The sequence below is a fragment of the Cucurbita pepo genome, unplaced genomic scaffold (genome assembly GCF_002806865.2).
Source record: "Cucurbita pepo subsp. pepo cultivar mu-cu-16 unplaced genomic scaffold, ASM280686v2 Cp4.1_scaffold002005, whole genome shotgun sequence".
NCBI lineage: Eukaryota > Viridiplantae > Streptophyta > Magnoliopsida > Cucurbitales > Cucurbitaceae > Cucurbita > Cucurbita pepo.
In genome coordinates this window covers 1-1101 of record NW_019648105.1, presented here as the reverse complement: position 1 = coordinate 1101, position 1101 = coordinate 1, and the positions used below count along the sequence as shown (strand labels likewise).

The following is a 1101-nucleotide window of genomic DNA, read 5'->3' as shown; positions in this document are numbered from 1 at the left end:
AAACGGCTGATTTTTATTTCATGTTTTGATTGGTGCAGATGATTGACCTGTACTGGACTTTGATACCCGTGATGCTCGTTCACTATTTTGCTTCTCACCCTTTAGCTCACTATAATGAATTGAGGTCATGGATCGCAATTGCTTTGACTTGGATATGGAGCATAAGGCTTACCCACAACTACTTGAGGCGGGAGGGATGGCAACTGGGAGTCAGAGAGGACTGGAGGTTCACTGATATGCGCCAACAGTACGGCAAGAACTGGTGGTGGGTTTCTTTCTTCGCCGTCTATCTTTCACAGCAGGTAACAACTGATCCAATCCACGACACTCTCCTTGTTTATGCCTAAGCCAATTGGTTCATTTGTGTTTGTTTCCCTTCAACTTTAATACAGATATTCCTGATCGGCGTATGCCTTCCTCTATACGTCGTCCACTCAGTTGACGAGGCATTGAATATGTGGGATTTGGTAGCAATCTTTGTGTGTATGTCTGGAATTGTGATCGCCTACTTTGCTGACACCCAACTCCATGAATTCGTGACAAGGAACAGCGAGCTAAAAATGAGTGGAAAATCAATGGTGCCCAATTTAGAGGAGGGATTGTGGCGTTACTCCCGACACCCAAACTACTTTGGAGAGCAGCTGTGGTGGTGGGGACTTGTGATATTTGCGTGGGGCTTAGGTGAGGAATGGAGCCTTGTTGGATCAATGGTGAACAGTTTGTGCCTAGCTTATGTAACCAAGCTGGTTGAAGAGCGAATGGTGAAGCAAGAGTACAGAGCTGAAGCTTACAGGCAATATCAGAAGACTACATCTGTGTGGATACCTTGGTTCAACACATCAGTGAAAGATGATGAAAAGGATAAGAATATGTGAGTAATATGCGTGGCTCTTTCTTTCTGTCACTGTGCAGCGTCTTCTCTTTTTATGAATTTGTATGCGGTCAGCTCAGCTGTGTTGGTTTATGGTAATCTTGTTGTAAAGCTTTCGCCTTTCTACTATTGGGTGAGAAAAAGTTGTATGGATTGTTCTATCCTTTGTCTGTCTATGCGTAAAACACCCGCTTTTATCTTGTTTTCTTGGATTGGATGTCTTTCTCTTA

General features: G+C 43.7%; 1 protein-coding gene across 1 annotated transcript; it reads left to right on the top strand.

The window, feature by feature from the left end:
• Nucleotides 1–10: 10 nt before the first annotated feature.
• LOC111786565 (uncharacterized protein C594.04c-like) lies at nucleotides 11–1073 on the top strand. Its single transcript, XM_023666799.1, has 2 exons — nucleotides 11–302; nucleotides 393–1073. Exons 1-2 carry the CDS (start codon nucleotides 39–41, stop codon nucleotides 873–875), a joined length of 747 nt encoding a protein of 248 aa, XP_023522567.1. The 5' UTR covers nucleotides 11–38; the 3' UTR covers nucleotides 876–1073.
• Nucleotides 1074–1101: the final 28 nt, after the last annotated feature.